This window comes from Rhinolophus hipposideros (genome assembly GCF_964194185.1).
Source record: "Rhinolophus hipposideros genome assembly, chromosome: 11".
Taxonomy (NCBI): Eukaryota; Metazoa; Chordata; class Mammalia; order Chiroptera; family Rhinolophidae; genus Rhinolophus; species Rhinolophus hipposideros.
In genome coordinates, this window is record NC_138057.1 from 19069160 (window position 1) to 19087404 (window position 18245).

General features: G+C 37.2%; 1 protein-coding gene across 5 annotated transcripts in view; it reads left to right on the forward strand.

Annotated features, from left to right (window-relative positions):
- MLLT3 (MLLT3 super elongation complex subunit) overlaps positions 1–18245 on the forward strand; it is a 261994-nt gene that overhangs the window by 225347 nt on the left and 18402 nt on the right. For 4 of the 5 annotated variants that reach the window (XM_081065561.1, XM_081065562.1, XM_081065563.1 and 1 more), the window contains 3 exons: positions 12573–12648; positions 14475–14604; positions 17232–17331. In XM_081065561.1, coding sequence (XP_080921687.1) covers positions 12573–12648; positions 14475–14604; positions 17232–17331 — 306 coding nt within the window. Of the gene's footprint in view, positions 1–1420; positions 1474–12572; positions 12649–14474; positions 14605–17231; positions 17332–18245 lie in introns of all 5 variants that reach the window. The other variant, XM_081065565.1, reaches the window with a different exon arrangement.

Consider the following 18245-nt stretch of genomic DNA (forward strand, 5'->3'; position numbering starts at 1 on the left):
CCAGACATGGAAATATCGAAAGGTTTAAGAAACTTTTTTTTGAATATTTCCTTTTTAAATGTGTTTGTTCCAGCGTAATTTCAGAGAAAACAGAAGCTGATCATAATAAATCCCTTTAATTCCAGGAAGAGTCATATTTAGTAAATTCTATCCTAAAGCAGTAAGTGGAACCTTCGTGCTCCTGCAAAGCTAGTCTCCCTTCTCCTTTCCCTCCCTCCCTCTTTCACCCTTCCCCCCATTGCTCAGCCCACACTCAGGGAATTGTGCAATTTGCTCAGTTCACCAGGACAATTATAAGAATAATAATGTCAATATTTCTAGTTTTCTTTCAAATGTTCAGTTTATAAGATAACACCACTTTCCAGACTAATTTGACTTTCAAGTTTCTAGCAGCCAGCTGGTAAAGAGGATGTGATCTATTACACATTTCACATTGTTCATGACATGAAAACCAATCTCTTAGGAGATGTTTAAGTCAAATGCAATTAAGTGGAAAGAAGACTCTGTGTTTTCTCCTTGCTTTTCAGCACATGGTCTTTTAAATGTAGTGGATAAAAAGGTAGTAAGTAACCTTTGCTGTGTAGAGAGAAATTTGAATGCCATATTATAAACTAAATGTTCCAGAACTTTAAATATAATGTATATATTTGAAACATTTACACATGTGTAGATAGTGAGGTTTGTAGAATTGAGCTTTTCCTGAATAATGATTCTGAGTAGAAAATGCGGTTGTTTCATGAAGATTAAAAACAAGTTTAGGCTTTTTGATCATTCTTGAAATATTGAAATTGAATGAGTTTCTGAGGATCAATTCAGAAACGGTTCCAAACCGTCCTCTAAGAATGCTGTAAATCATTTGTGTCGCTGCTCTAATTGAACAGCGTGGATCTAAACCCTCATTAACTTGTCTGTAAGGAAGAGAAAATTGAGGAGAGCAAGGAAGAGGCCGAGGAGAACTCTAGCCGGTGCTGTCCTGAGCTGCCATTCTTGAAGGACAATCCTTTGAGCTAATTTCAGTCTCATAAAAAAAAAAAATCTATTTAGTGATTAGTAACCAGTGGATAAGAGCAGAATGCCCAAGTGAATAAAGGCCATAAATACTGAAGTCCTTGGGATAACAGCCTGTAAAACTGTCAGAAAGCATTGCTTAAGTGACAAAAGATAGCCCGAAGTAACAAGAAGTGTTCACTCACCAGGCAATACTCCATATTCAAAGACAGAAGATGTAATTTAGTTTTCTTCAAAAATAGAGGTTCTTCCTGAATCCATTACTTGCCCTACTTTAATTATTTTGTTTTTGATGGTGTCTATTTACTTTTAATTTATGGTTGATTGCATTTGCTAGTAGGAATCACGAGACCTGTTTAAAGATAGCTGTGTTTCCAAAAGTAGAACTATGATCACTGAAACTTCTGTTTAGATCCATCAAGATCTACTTACTTGCTAAGAAGGTGCAGCCTAACTAGTGAGTGGGTAAGTATGTGTGTGTGTATTTAAAAGGCAGATGGTTAGGAATTAAATGCTGATGAGTGCCTTTCTCTTATTTTTAAATTAAAGTCTAAAGTTCCCAATTCTTAAATATTTCTCCCTACGGGAAAAATAAATAAATAAAAACAGAAGAATGTAAGTCTCTGTAATAAACTGTTTTGTTATTACTGAACAATACTGAGAAAACATATGATTAAAGTCTTACCAGGCAGAACTTTAGATTTGTTTTCAGGGTTAGGGAAAATTCAAGATGATGGAGTCAAAGGCCTTTATTCGAAACTCCCATTGTTCTAACTATGATGATTTTATGGCATTTGAATTACAGTGTTAGCAATCAAAATGATATGTTCTAGTTTTACAGTATAACCTTCAAATCCCAAATGTGTGTTTTAGAGATGTGTTTTCGGTGTATTGAAAGTGTTGTGCTTCTTCAAGTTAGAGAATTTTATCAACTTACGAGTACTTGCTGTTCAACATCCAGGCTGTGAGAACTGGAGGTGTCATTCAGTTGAAGGGAGCAGATGTTAAAGGTTCTTGCCCCTGCCTCCCTAATCCCAAACACCCTTGAAGAAGAGAAACGTTCTGTTACCCAAATAGGCATCTTTCTGATGGTGAGAAAAGGCGGTAAAAGGCAGTAAATCTGCCTTCTCATTATGAAGTGCAACAATAGATTGATTTATGAAGAAAAGCAACTGTTGGGCTTATATAAGATGTGTGCATAGAAATGTAGGTTCCTTTAGAGCCTTATGAGCAGTAGCATTCCTCCTATTCTTGACAAGACTCTAATATTACCAATAGGGAATGTGCTGATTCTAAATGCCACATTTTTAAAAGGGGTGCATTGAGAACAAAACAAAAAATCTAGCTCGGAATGTTTTCACAGGAAAACAGCCTCTTAAATGTGTTGTGTTTTTGCTATTTCAGTTTATTTTCATTAAGGTAGAGGGACTTCTTAAACATTGTTTTATTTTTATAAACTTTTTATTAGTATTTGACATTTTAAATAGAAGTGAATGTAACTACAGCATATTTAGATGTTAAGCTGTTTATAAAAATTTCAGTGTCACTTAATATTGTGTAATTTTCAGCCAACACTATAAAATTGGCACCTCAAAGAGAGTCACAAATGAAGGCAATTTGAAATTTCTGTGGGGGAAGAGACACAGGTCGTAGAAGTATTTTGAGTTGGTTTTGTTTTAACATCTATGAGCACTTTAAAATCTTTTAAATAAGTTTTTGTTGATCTCTTATTTAATAAGGTATTCTATTACAGTATTTCTACTTACCTTAAAAATTAAAATTTTAACTTCTAAGTCAATTTTGAGCATAAAATCTTATAAAAATACAAAAATCTGGATAGCAATTGAGTAAATTGTAATAATACTGCTTTATATATTAAGACCATATCACTCCAGAATTTGAAATCTATGTGATATAATTAAGGTTTGAGCAGGTAAGTTACAGAATTAAAGCTGATAATTGTCTATAGAGTTGATATTAAAACTCATCTCTTTTAGGAGACATTTATCCCCAATATATATACATTTCCAAATTATAGAAATAGCCATACTAACATATTATGAACAAGAAAGTACTTACAAAAATTTGAAAATTTAAAAGAAAGAGACACACAATAAATATGAATAAAGGTTCCATTATTTTCTTTTACCTTTATGGATTCTCTTATGTACATCTGTGCACACATATGTGCATACCCACACCCAAGGAACTTTGGAGTGCCCTGATCTAGAAGAAAAGGCTCCAGTGTGTTACCTGAAAAATGTACTGTTATTCTAATGAGGAAGATACAAGGCTTGTAAAGAAATAATCTTTGCAACTATCTACAATCTATATTGTATAGACTGACTGATAATGAGAAATGTTGCATTTTTGACCTGGTGATGATTGGACAGTTTTAAATCTGGATTTCCCAGTGGATTTTGGTTATTTTGGAAGTGAAAGTACCATAGGAATAAGGTCTTAGCAAATAAAAGTGAACTCTTCATGCTGCTGCAATGATAGTAAATCTAAGGTTCATGTTTAAAGGGGAAAATGCTCTAAGTCAAAAGATTAATAAATCTTCTTGACATTTGCATAAGTCTATAAAGATTCTATTGATGTCATTCAAATGCTCTGTCACCATTTTAAAGTAAGCTATTTTTAAAAAGGTCTACAGTTAATAAGGAAATGCAGTTAAATGTCTTGTCAAGATGATCTCCTGAGGTGTATCTATATTTTAGTTCATTTCAATTAATCATCACCTTTATATACCCTGAATTCATTCTATGTAATTTACTTTAATATTTTAAATTTTAGAATCCAAAACTGAGAGCTATAACCACATACAGTGTACTTTTTAGGACTTTGTTCAATTCAACAGTGCCTTTCTATATAGAGAGGATGCAGTAATACTCTTCCATTACTTCAAGCTTCTTTTGCTCCACACAGGTGTGTTATTTCAAAAGTAACTGAATAGTTGTTCTGACAATAGTTTCAGTATCTTATTGTTAACTGATGAGCAGTGGTGTTTTGATGTTCATTGGTCAGCTTCAATAACAGCTAATTATGGGCCAATTCTATCAAGACACTTTTTTTTCCCCTTCCTATTTCTCTTTCGTGAAGCATTACAGCTCGAAACCCTTTCACTTGTAACTTTTTCCTTTCTCTACTCACCACCCTCAAAACACACAAAAGAGAAAAAGAAGGCCAGTTAAAAGATAGATCTGATATTACAACTACCGTATTTGCCAGCGTATAAGACGACTGGGCGTATAAGACGACCCCCTAACATTTCCACTCAAAATACAGAGTTTGTTATATACTCGCCGTATAAGACTACCCCCTCTTCCGCACACCTTCCACACACCAAATAACTTTCAGTTTAAAATTTGCATCATACTTCTTTCTTTTGGCTGGTGCCATCATAGGGATGATAGGGGTTTGACTGGTCGACATTTTCTATGCTGTACTGTACAATGGTGCAGTATTGTGGTTGGCTGTTGGCTGTATACAAAGCCTGATTTGATTGGTCCCTGCTCCCTGTTTGCCCGCCCTGTCACTATAGCAGTCTGGTCCACCCTTGCATCAGCATCTCCCTGGGACCTCACTAGTGCGCAAGTGCGAGCTCTTCAACATTCTAACAGGCACCATGATAGCGCAAAATCGCGAATCTTCAATGCATATGTAAAGAAATATACGGTAACCCGAATTTACCACACTCGCAAAATCGCACACAGCCGACCATACACCCAGTATGGTATCGCGATTCGCGATTTTGCGCTATCATACTGGGTGTATGCTCGGCTGTGTGCGATTTTGCGAGTGTGGTAAAATTGCATAACAGCAAAATCGCATAACAGCCGAGCATACACCCAGCAGCGCTGCTGATGCCTGAACGGTATGTGGAATGAAGTGGGCGGGCATCGGGAGGCCACTATGGCACGGGGCAAGCACTATGGGCAGTCTATCTGAAGTGTACCTGGCATATAAGACGACCCCCCCACTTGGAGGCATATTTTTCGGGGCCAAAAAATCGTCTTATACGCCGGCAAATACAGTAAGTGCTGTTTTTAATGGCTGGTTGTGAAACTCAATTTGTGTGCTTGTAGTCTTTGCTCAAGGAATGGTAACATGCTTATAGGTTAGTACAACTGTAAATGGTCTGTTTCCACATAGTTTTTCATTCCTAAAGCTCTTAATGAGCAAGTGATTTTAAGGGCACATCTGGCACATAACACCATCTTGCAACAACTGGATTTTTGAAAGATCACATGTCCTGGCCACGATGGTCAGTAGCAGCCTTCAAAGTACAACTGGTGATGAGAGATAAAAGACTTGAGACTCCTCTGTTTAACAGAGAGGAAGCTAAAAGAAAATTATAGCCAGCCCTAAGTGTGGAAAAGGATCTTATGGAAAGATTTATAGATCCTTGTTCCCCAAGGCCATTTCATTTCCTAATGGGATTTCGTGTTCTCAGACTGGGAGTGATGGGTACAAATGATGACAGGATTTAATAACAGTGAAGATGACAATAATAGCGAAGAAAGCAAATGCAATTGTAAAAACAGAGGCCCCTCAGTATAAAGCCAGTTATCTTTGCATCCAGGATAATTTTGTCTGTAAGACGAAAATATAACAGTGTTTTGAGCATAACATACTGTTTTGCTAACAGTAAAGAAGGGTAATTCTTAGGATTTTGCTCTCTTACCTGAAAATGACAGGCGCAATAGCTTTTGATAATATAAGGGCCCAACAGGCTAAATACACGCACAATTCTAATTTAACCTCAAGTTCATTCAAGTTATCATAATACTTACAAATGGAGAAGGTTTACCAAAGAGAGATGTAGTGTCTTCCCTGTGGTCATAAACTTAAGTAACTGTCCAGCAGTAAAGGTTGCAGTTTCCTATTCCAGTGTCCTATCCCCAAATTCACCTTGTTTTCAAAGAAAGAGCTGTTGGCAAGTTATTTAAAGCATGAAATCTATGTTTTGTTCCTGGGAGTTATGGAAACTATATAGAAGGGTTGGGGGAAAAGAGTAGATAGCTTCTGAAGGCAAATAAAATAAATGATTGTAGTGAGTTGCCCGATGGGCTTGTCAGTCCTTTTGATCAGTGCCAATGTCAAGAGGATTTGGACAATTCACGAGAGAAATTTTCTTGCTTTTTTAAACAAAACTATTAGTGAGGTGGGAACCCAGGGTCCATTGTAGTATTGATTGGAGAAATGTTCGAAGCAATTGATACAGACACAGTCAGACCCAGGGATGAAGTGTTGCATTTTACCACTGGTTTGCTTTGGCTGCCAATCAGGAGACGTCATTTAGGAATGGTAGGATATTCAGTACATCTTTTACAGTGACAGAAAATTTTGTTCCCCGAAACTAGTGTTATAAATGAGTGTTAGTGTGTTCCGAACACTGCTTTAAATTAATTGCATTTTTTTTCAAAGCTAATAGGTGTAGTAGAATGAGCACTGGACTAGAAGTTAGAGAACCTGGTTCTAATTAACCAAAATATTACCCACTGGTCACTTAATCTTGTTGTGCTTCAGTTTCATCATCAATAAAATGGGGGTGAAAAGATGAGTCCTGCTGTTTTAGTTGGCTTGGGCTGCTATAACAAAATACCATAGACTTGGTGGCTTAAACAATAGGAATTTATTTATTACAGTTCTGAAGGCTGGGAAATTCAAGACCAAGGTGCTAGCTGATTCCCGTTCCCCTGTGAGGATCCTTTTTTTGGCTTAACCTGGCTGCCTTCTCACTGTATCTTTATATGGGGGAAAGGAGGGAAGGAGCAAGCTCTCTGGTGTTTCCTCTAAATAGAGCACTAATCCCATTGTGAAGTCTCCACCCTCATGACCTCATCTAAACCTAATGACTACCAATGATGAACGTCTAAGTAGTACCTTGTCTTGTGCACCTGAAACTAATAATAAAAAAATAAAAATAAATAAATAAATAAACCTAATGACTACCTTCCAAAGGCCCCACCTCAATGCTATCACGTGGGGGTTAGGACTTCAACATGAATGAAGGTGGGGGGGCACAGTTCAGTCCATAACGCTTGCCTTTCTCACAGTAGAGCAAATGAAATAAAGAATATGAAAGAGCTACACAAAGATACATTAAGAGGTTAGGGTTATTGACAAATGTTTGTCCAATCTTATTTTCATATATTGACAAATATTTGTCCAATCTTATTTTCATATACCTTCCTATATAATAAAGGTTTGTACTTCTAGCATGTTTATTGGGAAGCAGTTACTAATGTAACACCAAATGACAATAAAAGTTCTGATGTTTCTGCCTTTTGACAATTTACTTTTACATTGATCTTTTCAGATTAACTTAACCGAATGTGTTATTTTATAACTTTTCAATACTTGTTTCTTTGCTTAACTTTGACCTTACCTCTTATTGACATAGCTCTCACAATATAGTACCTATTAATGGAAATTGGTAGAGTGCATTCATATGACCAAGAACATTTTTCCACAATTTTTCATAATGGATGTTATGTCATTTTTCTTTAAAATTAAATGTATATTTTAATATTGAGTTGGATTACCTGTTTCTTATAAAAGAGACTAAATGAGATAGTATTTTTTCCCAGTTTTATTGAGATATAATTAACATATGACTTTATATGAATTTAAGGTATATAACAATGATTTGATACATGTATGTATTGTGAAACGATTATTACAATATCTTTAGTTAACATCCATCATTCCTTAAAAATGATTTTTAGTGCTAGGCAAGAAAAGTGTCAATGACTATTGTGTTTTCATGAAGGAAGGGCTAAACAGGAAACATAGTACTTCAGTCACGCATGAAAATTGAACAGGAATGTAAATAAAGTATATTTGTGTTTTCTTCTCTGAGTAGTACTCATCATTGATGCAGTCTTTCTGGATATTTGTACAAAGAAAAGATAATATTTATTGCAGGCTATATGTTTTCTTTTTCTAAAAGGTATACATTTTATGAAGAAAATGTAGCAACGTGTCTAAAATAATTTCTGTTTTACTTGTTTACTGTATTCTTCCTTTTCTCTGATGAAAGGTGTGTATTATTCTCTCCCTTTTTACTTATTTTGATTGTTTTAAAGATCAAGTCGAAATTCTATTCATAAGTTTAGTTGCTTATTTGAAGGGATGGAACAACTCCTGTCTTCTGATTACCTAAAGAGGAAGTTCGCTTCCAATGTAAGAAACAATGCCAGGTTATACAAGCCTTCTCGGGTGACCCACCTTGACAGGTGTTCTCTTTTGAAACACTTAACTTCCAGGAGTTGTAAACACATGGGATTTTTCACTTGTCTTGGACAAAAATAATCCTCCGTAGAAAATCCATTACAAAATGATTTTGCATAGCCATTTATTGTTGAAGATTGCATTGCAAATCTTGGTAGGCCCATTGTTTTGGTAGTAAAGATATATCTTGTTTTAGGCAATAGAAGAGTTTGAGATCGCTTGTAAATAATAGCAGCAACCAAAGGTTGATTAGCTACTATTACAACAGCAGTGGGCTAGGAGTTTCTACCTTATCAATTTAACATTACCACATCTACGTGAGGTTCAGTGCCCTCACTCTGTGAGGAAACCAATGCTTAAGTGATTGTCTCAAAAACATACACTAGCAAGCAATCGGATTTGCGATTCATAAGCCTATATATACGTTTGTCACTGAAGGTCACCATTTAAAGAAACTTCATGTCTAGTATTTGATTACTTAGTAGGTCAGCTTAAGCTTGTGCTTAGGGCATCAGTAAAAAGAAGCAAATATTTTTTTGGTGGGGAGAACTTTGATATTTCAAAAGCAAGCATCAAATTAGTAAGGGGAAGAATCAGAACCTAATTGAAGTTCTCTATGCTTAGGTTTTGGCACATACACACACAGGGAAGGAGGATACCATAATCTTTTCAATCCTTAGGGCCTGTAAAGATCTTAATCTAGCTGTTTATGTGAATATTTTTTGTAAAGCAAATAACCTTTCCTAGTTTATACAGTCATCCTTGATTTGTGTTTTTAGAGGGTAAAACTGATTTTGAAAAATAAAATACAGACTTCACTTAAAGTGAGCTGCAGTTCTGTTTTGTTGGACTTGATAAAATGTAAGACTGTGTCAGCCTCATGTAGTAGCAGAATGACTTCTTGAACAGTTAACGTTTACCGTGTTTCCCTGAAAATAAGGCCTAGCTGGACAATCAGCTCTAATGCATCTTTTGGAGCAAAGATTCATATAAGACCCGGTATTATATTTTATATTATATTATATTATATTATATTATATTATACTATATTATATATGTTATACCTGGTCTTATAGTAAAAAAGACTGGGTCTCTTATATTAATTTTTGCTCCAAAAGACGCATTAGAGCTGATTGTCTGGCTAGGTCTTATTTTCGGGGAAACACGGTAGTTGAATTCTGTCCTGGTCAGCTTAGGTTAGTTTAAGGTCCATCCACCACAACACGATTGTACATGCTTCATAAATGTTTTTATTGAGTGGTAACCGTGTTCCGTCAGGGTGCTTTCTTGCAAATCCCTTTGAAGAGTATGTTACCTTGGATAAATCCCCTTGAAGGGATATTACCTCTGGATAAATCAATGTTTTTTAGTTTTCTCATGATGCTTTTCTTATTTCTTTTATGCCTTCCTAAATTTAAGATTCTTTCAAAAACATGTGGGTTTTTTTGCACTTAGGAAAAAACAACAACCTAGTATCAGTGGTGTTCAACCAGGAATTTTTGTTACTATCATTTGTTGAGCTTTTCAGGTATACACGTGCCTGGCTCCCCACAGCAAACCTGTTGAATCGGAATCTCCTCATGTGTACAGCCCTCCCAGTGATGCTCCTGCCTATCCATAGCTGTGAATCTCTGGGTCCTGGATCAGTGTTTTCCAAAGTCTGGTTGGTCCCAGTACAGCAGCGTCAGCAGCATCTGGGAACTTGTGAGAACTCCAGGTTCTCATCCCTCCCGCACACTTACAGAATCCAAGTCTGTGGTGGGGCCCAGCAGTCTGTGTTTTAACAAGTCCTCCGGGTGATTTGAATGCCCCTGAAAGTGTGAGAATCACTCCTTCGATTATCTCCAAGGTCTCCTCCAAAATTTCACAAATCCTGTCCTGGCTTTAAAAAAGTTTCCAGGACATTGGAATTTGGTGCCCATCGTTCCACATTTTATCCTTCTCTACCCACCTCTGTTGCTTTAAACTTTCTATTTTAACAGTCTCATTGAATAATGTGTCTTCTATTGTAAACCTCCTTAAATGCTTTATGGCTGAGGCAGAGTGTTAATTATAAACATTGAATAAAAAGCCCTTTTCTCCAGTTGTATTATATTTTTTACTCTTTGTCAGTTTTCTAATGGTTAGCAACTGTGGAATTATTAACCTAGTTTATGGTTAGGAAGCTAAAAGAAGGCTGTCTGCAGGTTCTATCAGTGGCATGATGCCTGAGACAGATGGGTCCAGTTTACCGTGGGTAGTTGGAGAGATGGCCATCACCCTTTCTTGCTACTCAAATTAATGTCACTCTCAGCAAACAGCTCTGGCAGAACGGCTCCTTTAAGTCCAGTGCAACGTGGACTGGTCAGGCAGGATGGGGAATTAGAGCTCTCTCTGCTCACTGTAAGGAAACCTCTTTCTTGGCTCCCAAATGGTTTCCAGAGCTATCAAAATAATACCATTTGCAGACACTTTTCATGGCTGAAAAGAGCAACGTGGAGAGGAAAAGGAGTACTCTGTGGACCGCGGGAGAAATGTTTTGCAGCTGGGCATTGCACAGAAATGCTAACTGAATGCCCTCTCAGTTGTGTAACTCACCGTTGTGGCTCACAGTGGAAGAGACACTCAACAGAAATGAAGAGTACCTCACACAGGCATGTGTACTTGTAAACCGACTCTTCTCTGTGGGCTGCAAACAGCAATGTGTAGGACATTGTACTGCAGATCTCAAGTAAATCTCTCCGTGGTGAAGGGTTGGGGGGCCGCCTGCTGCTCATTAGAGATCCTGTCTGGCTCTTTTCCTGCAGAATGAGTGGTAGATTGCTGACACCTGTTTTCCCATCCAGCCTGAGGATGTGAAGTGTGCATTAGGAATGCCTGAAAGTGCTTCCTTGTGTCTTCGTCTGTGGAGCTTGGTGTTGCTTGGAGTGGAGGGGGTGGGGGTTCGGTGCTGGGAGGGGAGATGAGAAATCAGTGGTGAGAAACTGCAGTATAAACAGAACTGAGGTTTTCATTCTCATTTAGTCGCTTCTGATTATGCTTTTAGTTTGTCCGCGTGGCCCCCATCCGCTTGGTCACCTACTGAGCAAAGTAGAAAGATGTGTCTTGCACATGAGAAGACCTCAGATATTTCTCAAATAACATGAGTATCTAGTTGAGACTATGAGCACAATTAGAAATGGGATAGAAATAGCCCACTCTTACAACCAAATTTATCAATATGATTAAGTTATTTTCAAATAAATTTGTCCTTAAATATGTAAAATTCAAGTGTGGTGATATTATGATCTGTTTGCGCAATTCTGTCCAGGTATTTGCTCTTCCCATCTTTACCTACTGTAAAACCTCAAAACCTGGTGGACAGTGGAACAGAAGACCTAATGTGCTGCCTTTAGTCACAGATACAGAGTGCCTACTATGTGCAATGCATTATGTTATATACCAGGGATAACGAAAAGCACAGGAGAGACCCCCCCCAACCCGTTTTTCCAAGTGCTGGCACTCTACTGGAGAGAAGAGACACACGTTAGAGGTAGCAGCACACTGCAGCATATCTGATAAGCACAGAGACGATCCATATTGTCAGTGGGATTGGAGAAAGAAGAGAGCTGTGAGTTAGTTGGGTGGGTTAAGGAGGATGTGGCACTTGTTCTGGGTATTAAAGGATAAGGAGAATTCACCGAGAGTGAAAGAATGGGGTATGTGTATGACACGCTTTCCCTGCATCAGTAGGCTGTGGAATTAAAGGGTGGTTTTGTTTTGTTTTGTTTTATTTTGTTTTGTTTTAAGTAGTGGCAACATTTTCCCCTGACTCATTTGTGGGACTTGGCCAGGTCTCCTTGTGAATATTGGCCTCCGTTTGTGAACTGTGGATGAATGAGGTTAGGGTTGGGTCATGGCCTTGGACCAGAGTGAAATTAACTGGCTCATAATGCGATTGAACCAATGACCTTGGCCTCATTACCACTATGTTTTAAGCAGCTGAGTCAATCAAACTTTGCAGAAAGGGTAATCAAGGTATCTTTTAGAAAGAGATCTGGATAGCAGTAAACATGGGAGTGAAATCAAAGCCAGGTTTTTATGCATGTAACACCCAGGTGTTTATCTCTTCATCCTTGAGTTTACATTCTTGTTTCTGCATTTAGTAAAACTATGGTGGACAAAACAAAAAGGACCCCCTGACTCTCCTGTGTTAGTGTTTTTGACATAATGCAATGTGTGGTCATTTTTCTTGTGCAGCATCAGGCTGTTTTTGCAGAGCAAAATATTTTTGAACTATACTATTTTTAATTTCAGATATGTAGTGTTTCATAAATGTATTGATGATGCCTTTTTCTTCTTTAAAGTCTGAACAACCCAGTCCTGCCAGTTCCAGCTCCAGCTCCAGCTCCAGCTTCACACCGTCCCAGACCAGGCAACAAGGTATCAAAATCTCCCTGGCAAATGATGAGACATTTTTCTCATAAAACATCTTAATGAGTTGATTTATGGTCTATTTTCTACTGTTTTATTATTTGAATGGTAACTTGGCTTTTATGCAGTTGTGTTTATTTCCCCTAGGAATGCACTTGAGTATTGTTCTGATGTATGAGGACAGCCTCTAGAAATTCCCCTTTTTCCAGTCCTGGCCATCAGTGTCCCATTTTACAAAAGGATTATAGACACAACCTATTCCAGGGAGTTCCCAAAGGAAATACAATAGCAAAAGCTGGACTCGAGAGGCTTTGACATAGAGACATAGGTTTTTACTCTCCTTCCTGAACATCTTTCATTTTATTTATTTTTTTCCTACACATTTCTTTGGCAAGTGTTAATTTTGTCTTTAAAAATTTTTTTTTTTTGCTACTTAAACTCAAAGAAATTTAAATTTAAAGACATTTTTAAAAGAAACTTAAGCCAAAACATAGAACCTTAACTAAATGTATTTTCCATTTCTTTTGTGTGTGGAAAATCTCCAAATATGGGCTCTTTTTTTCTTTTAAACATGGAAAATGAAATAATAACAAAGAATAATTTGTTTTTGAGCATCATGTTGCACATTAGCTTTTTCATTGACCACACTGAATTCCTGATGGCCTTGTATGTTTTTAAAAGGATTAAATTGCTGTGTGTGTTTGGGCTAAGGCTAAGCTTCTAGGAAAAAATAAAAGACACTGATCGTTTGTGCTATTCAGATTTCTTGTTCTACTGACTTCCAAAGGTATAAACGCATGACAGAAGCAGGGAAATTTGGGTTTTGAAGAATGTGAGATTGCAGAGTCAGTACTTATTTTTAAACTGACCTAATGATAGCTCAGATATTCCTATTAGATTAGATTTTAGGAATCTCCTAATCCAGAATGAAAGTGCCTCTCTCACTTTTTTGATTGCCTTTATAATCTCTTCTGTTAAGATTAAAAGTATCTATCTTGTTTCATTACATTTAGAGTAGTAAGGTGAAAATAAACCACACTAATGAGTTTTTCTGTGTTTGTTTTTTTCCTCCTCCCCCCCAATTTGTCCTGTTCTAGAATAAATTAGTTACGAGTCTGACTTGATCTTTTTCTCTTCCATCTAATACTGGATACTCTCTTTAATTTTCTGGTCACCTGATTTATTCCATGATCTTATTTATGTAAATACATGCTGGTATTTTGCCAGGAATTTCTTAAAGAGCAAAACAAAAATTGGCTGCATAAAATTGTTGCAACAGACCTCGTGTCCAAGATCAATATGAAGATCAGAGATAGGACATTACACCATGGAATTGAGATACTTTATAATCTGAACTTGACTGAAATGCTTGCTTGACCTGAAATTGACCTTGAAATAAAAGGAACAGCTAAACCTTAATAGATCAAAAACTACCACACAAAGGCTGCATTGCCAAGAACAAGTTACAACCGCGGTGATTTATTAGTCTCAACTTTTCAATACATGGATTAACCTAACAAAACATTCAATTTACTAATAGATCTTTCTGTTTCTTTCTAGGGGTAATTTTTCTTAGGGAAGAAAAATACATAGAAAAAAAGTCCTAGGAAGTAGTTTTTCTAATGAACATTTTGGGGCATCTTATTATGAAAACGATAGAGTTTTGACAGAGGTTGCATTCCAGAAACTACCAAATTTGTCTTGTAAAGTGTATAAATATATATATACGATACAGGTTATTTCTAACCAGTGTTCAGTGCTGGTGAGCATTTCCTTGTGTCCTAGATGGCTAAAGTAGCATGTTTGATTGCCTGTGGTTCACTGTCATTACTCAGGTCCTTTAAGATCTATAATGAAAGATCTGCATTCCGATGACAATGAGGAGGAATCGGATGAGGCAGAGGATAATGACAATGACTCCGAAATGGAGAGACCTGTAAATAGAGGAGGCAGCCGAAGTCGCAGGTGAGTGTCTTGGAAGAAAAGAAGTTCCCTGCGACAGAATCATACCTTTTCACTAGACCTAATAGTGTAACCACAGCCAAGGTGTGAAACATCAGAAACAATGGCTGTAAATGGTCACATTCCTTTTAAGTTGGGGCACCTTGGCATGCTTTTACTCACCTGTACAGGGAACTGTTTCCCCCTTTGCTCAGAAAGGAGAAGGTTTTCCTCTAAAAATTTTAGAGGAAAAAAGTCCTATTAGAAGTCCCTGTTCTTGAAAGTATATGCCAAGGTGGCAGGTCTGACTGCGGAAATAAACTCGGTTTTCTTTTGAAGAGTGTGTGTGGATCCATTGCTGTAGGTAGTCTCAGAATTTGAGGAAATGTGTTTGCTGTTTGTAGTTAGAAATACATAATTGGCTTCAATGAATTATGTGTGTGACCTAATTAAAACTAAGATCACCTGTGTGTGTTTTCCCGCAAATAAATTCCTTTTAAGTGTGCTGACAATTAGGTCCTTTAAGTAGCTCTAATGCTGTGAGGCATAATTCTACGTTATAAAACGATAATTCATGTCACTTATAATTAATAGTCAACTTGAAATTGCCTTGAGGATTTTATTTCTTTATCATGAGGAAAACAAATAGGGATGTTTACTTTAATGTGTTTTGAGTAGAAAAGAAATATGAATCTACTTGACTTAAAATCCAATTACATTTATAATATATAGCATTAAATCTTTTCTCATTATCCATTACTGTGTAGAAGACACTAAAAGTTCTTACAGGAATGCGATCTGAACCCAAACTGGACAGGCCGTATGCTTCCTAATTGGGGATTCCTTAGCGCCCTTTGAGAAGCGGCTCCTTAGAATTATGTGCCCTATCAGATCTCTCTGTGATTTCTCCTTACGGCCACACTCAATACCTCTTTCTTCACCTTGTCTCCCAAACTCACCCATCTGTATTCCTTTTAAATAGGAGAAAATAAGGAACCTTATGGCCTTAACCTTATAACATTTCCATTTAGAAGTCTTCATTCTGACAAGGAAACTGGTAGGGCAAAAAGACCTAAAAATGGACTGAAACTTTGAAGTGAGGAGCATATTTATAACAACCAAAATCCTGACTACTGACTGCTCTCGGTTTTAGCTGATGAAAAATGCATGAGCTATTTAGACCATTTCCCAAGTTATTGTTATTTAGAAGATCTAGGTCTTCTGATTAGCTGTTGCCCACCCGCTCACTGCCCCCTCCCGAGTCAGTGTGGGTCAGATGGTACCCATTTGTGATTGTCCGATGTGATACACATTGTTGAAGACGCTCTTCTTTTTTACCCCCACCTGACATATGCTGTTAGCACAGCAGCACCAGTGTAACATTTCATCTTCACTGCACTTGTGAAGTCTCAACTGTTTAATCAGTTTAAATACTCAACCTTCCACTTCAGTCAAGAAGCATTTCAAAGCAGCGCTTCAACTGAACACTTCATTAATGTAATTTACTTAAGAAAAACAAGTTCCATCAGTTTTTGCTAAAAGGATGTCCCAGTGTTTCCTTTTCGTTTCCTACCTCGTTTCTTGTCTATCTGAATATATTATAGAACTAGAATGTGATTGCCTATTCAGAGCAAGAGAAAAACTATCCTGATTTCTAAAGCATTTTCTGTTTCTGAGGAGAATATTATATTAAGTTACTATATAACCAAAGAGCGGGAGCAAACACTGAAGGACGTTTCCGAAGGAGGACATACATTCAGTAGAGTAGAATAAAGAAATATCTCATACTTTGGCTAGAGGAACATTCCATTTTGTTCTGACAAGAAGACATGGGGGAACAGGTGACATTTTTATTGTCTTCAGTTGTTGAAAGATCATTGTATTTTTCTAAAGCAGTTAAGCCAAATACACTGTCTCTTCATGTCGCTCTAGTATGTTCCCAATGAATTGTATCAGTGTTCAGACCTAGCGACAGCCTTGAGTCGTTCTGTACACAGTAGAAGTGATTGGCGGTGTTCTACCATGTTGAGCTTCCCACATTTCCATTGTCAGATGTCACCCTGAGCTGTCAGTCGTGCAGGGCTGTTGTCCACATTCTTCTCAGCAGTTGCTTCCATTCCTGCATCCTGTGTTTTAGCCATGTTTGTAAAATTTTCACCTGTAGCAAAGAGGCGAGGAAAGGAAAACAAAAGATAGTAACCTACCAGCTGTCTAATTTCACTGACCTTCTGAGAACTTGGGTGACGTGCTGCATGTTAGTAGGTGGGTGGAGCTGGAGCAGGGAGACAAATAAATAAAGGAAGCCAGCCAAGTATAGTGGCGGGGCACCACCCTTGGGGGATGTGGCTTGGGTTTAAATCCTAGAATCACCACTTTTACTTCTGTGACCCTAGGCGAGTTGACCTTGTCTCTCTAAGTCTCAGGTTTCTCATCTGAAATAGGGCTCATTAAATGAGAAATAGCAGATAAAACACTTATCACAGTTCCACAAAGTAAGCATGGATGCGTGTTGGTGGTTGTATGAGTTAAAACGAGTTTCCAATACTTAGAGTGTTTATATGCTTTGTTCTCCGCACCCATTTCCATAGATTGTCTTTCAAGAATTTCAAGAATTGTCTGTAATAATGATTTTTCTCTCTGTTTCTTTGTAGAGTTAGCTTAAGTGATGGCAGTGATAGTGAAAGCAGTTCTGCTTCTTCGCCCCTACATCATGAACCCCCACCACCCTTATTAAAAACCAACAACAACCAGGTAAATTGTCAATTTGCAGTGTTCAAGACTCGGCAAAATTAAGTGTGATCATTTTTACACTCAACACTTTTTACATCTTAATTTCAAATAAAGTCCCTCTTGATATAAAAAAAATGGGAATGTACAACCTTAAGAATAAACACGTACTTAGGGTTATAGAAGCTTCTGTTGTCATAAAAAGTATGTTCCATTGGATGGGCTCATTAAATCGATGAAAGGAGGGATGGCGACGAAAAGTGTTGCCCATTTACTCTTGATTTCTATATATTTGTCCCCTCAGCAGTAAGTAAGAGACTTAATAAATTAGAAGGATATGACTTTTGGGGCTGTTATAAAGCCTGGTTCTTTGCTTTACTAATGTATAGTAATTCACTGGTGGGAAATTAACTTTCATGTCTGATCCTCAGTTTCCTCATCTGGACCTGAGGGTATTATTAGTGCCTACCTTGCTGGTTCTCGGGAGGATGATAAGTAATAAATGTAAAGCGCATGAGGCAGTGCCCACATCTACTTGGCACTCAGTTGGAGGTCGATGTTTATTATTACAGGTACTCTGCCTCTGTGGGCTTATCCAGGAAAAGAGGATCACCACTTGGGATTGTAAGAAATAATTAACAAAATGCAGAGTAAACAATGGTCATTATCATTATTGTTAGAAATCAAGCTAAAGGAAAGCCGATAGTCAGAATGTAATTATTTGCATAGGTCTAGGCAGAACTTCGAAAGCTATGATGAGATTTTGTTTAAAAATGAGTAAGATTAGGCTATTTCAAATACTAACTAAAGTAAACTATTTTCAAATATCATGAATACTGTAAAAGCCTTGTTATGCATTGAGTGGATACTCTCATTACCATAGATTATTGTTATCGTATGAATATTATTAACTTGAAAATGATCACCGTTTTTCTAAA